The sequence below is a fragment of the Alosa sapidissima genome, chromosome 16, assembly GCF_018492685.1.
Source record: "Alosa sapidissima isolate fAloSap1 chromosome 16, fAloSap1.pri, whole genome shotgun sequence".
NCBI classification, from domain to species: domain Eukaryota; kingdom Metazoa; phylum Chordata; class Actinopteri; order Clupeiformes; family Clupeidae; genus Alosa; species Alosa sapidissima.
Genome location: NC_055972.1, coordinates 12,196,923 through 12,198,265, shown reverse-complemented (window position 1 = coordinate 12,198,265; position 1,343 = coordinate 12,196,923). Strand labels below are relative to the sequence as shown.

General features: G+C 48.4%; 1 protein-coding gene across 5 annotated transcripts in view; it reads right to left on the bottom strand.

The window, feature by feature from the left end:
* Positions 1 to 1,080, bottom strand: part of srfb (serum response factor b) — a 29,428-nt gene extending 28,348 nt beyond the window's left edge. For all 5 annotated transcript variants that reach the window (XM_042065289.1, XM_042065287.1, XM_042065288.1 and 2 more), the window contains exon 1: positions 1 to 1,080. This exon is cut by the window's left edge and continues 80 nt beyond it. In XM_042065289.1, coding sequence (XP_041921223.1) covers positions 1 to 568 — 568 coding nt within the window. In that variant the 5' untranslated portion in view covers positions 569 to 1,080.
* Between the last annotated feature and the right edge of the window lie 263 nt (positions 1,081 to 1,343).

Genomic DNA, 1,343 nt, shown 5'->3' with positions numbered 1-1,343 from the left:
TCACTCGCCCACGAGTTTTCTTCCCAGGCTTTGCCCCAGCAACACCTCCGGTGACCACGCCATAACCCCCTGGCTGAACCCCTATCTCTGGCCCTACCATAGCGGCTTCCATCTCCGCCCGCTCTCGCTTAACACCTCTTCGGTTGTCCCCGACTGAACTCATAGGATCATCATCATCCCCGGAGTCGGACTCCGCGTCCGAACCGCTACACACCGGTGCACACTCCTTATCGGGATCATATCTGCCGCTACCGGGAATCCCCACGCCTGTGTTCAAACCCACCAGTCCGCCCTGACCCACTGACTGTAACGTGGTCAAGCCTGTCCCGTTACCTGGTCTCACTCCTCCTCGAGAACCCACTCCTGGACCATTGCCCCCCAGCATCCCTGCCCCTTTCCCCGGCCGTCCAACCGCACCAGCGCAATCGTTGACCCCAGACACTGCTTGCCCTGCTCGGACCGAACCAGGACGAAGTCCGCTACCGATAACCACAGAACCGTGACCCGCGTTATTCCCAGCTGTTGATCCGTTACCACTCAGTGTTGATCTAGCCTGACTAGATATCATTCTATTTTAGAAATTAATTAGCCAAAATATGCCAGCCAACTGCTGGAGCTTGAACTGCCTGCTAAAATTGCACCACAGCACACGAACCTACGAAAGGTAAACAAACAGCGAAAAATATGGTCAAAGCCTTATCCGGAATCTCTACGTAACAACCTATGCAAAGTTTCAAAAGTGATGCTGTCCCAGAGACCCTTCACCCCGACAGTCTAGCTCTGCCTTCTCCTTTCTCAAAACTCGAAGCACTTTCTCCAAAAGGAAAATGCGGATTGCAGCTCTCGAATCACTCCGCCATGACATGTAGTTCATACAGTAAACGTGGGAGACGTCGTCAATGGCGGCCTTAAATCTTTTGTCTCTGTAAATTCAGTTTCATTGTAGGCGTGCAGACTATTCTCTATACTATTTACAATGTTTCAATACTTGGAGTTCTTTACCGTATATGAAAGTGGACGAATATATCAAAGTACGATCTACTTTCCTCCTTATAAAGAGATACAATGTTTCCTTTTATGGCGTTGTCTCTCCTTATTTGGTGAGTCACAGTGACGCCCTTCCATTGGTCTGGGCGAATCTGTCTCGGAACACCATTGGTCAAATCGGCATGTTCATTAGAATAAATGCCATCATGGTTGCATTTGCTAGACGTCATCTATGGAGAAAGACAGACATAGTAGGTTACGTGCCTTGATCTTGATTGTTAGACCATTTGAATGATGTTTCAGAGTTTTCATTTTTTATTATTTTATGCAAAGGAGTTGCAGCATTTCTGTAATCT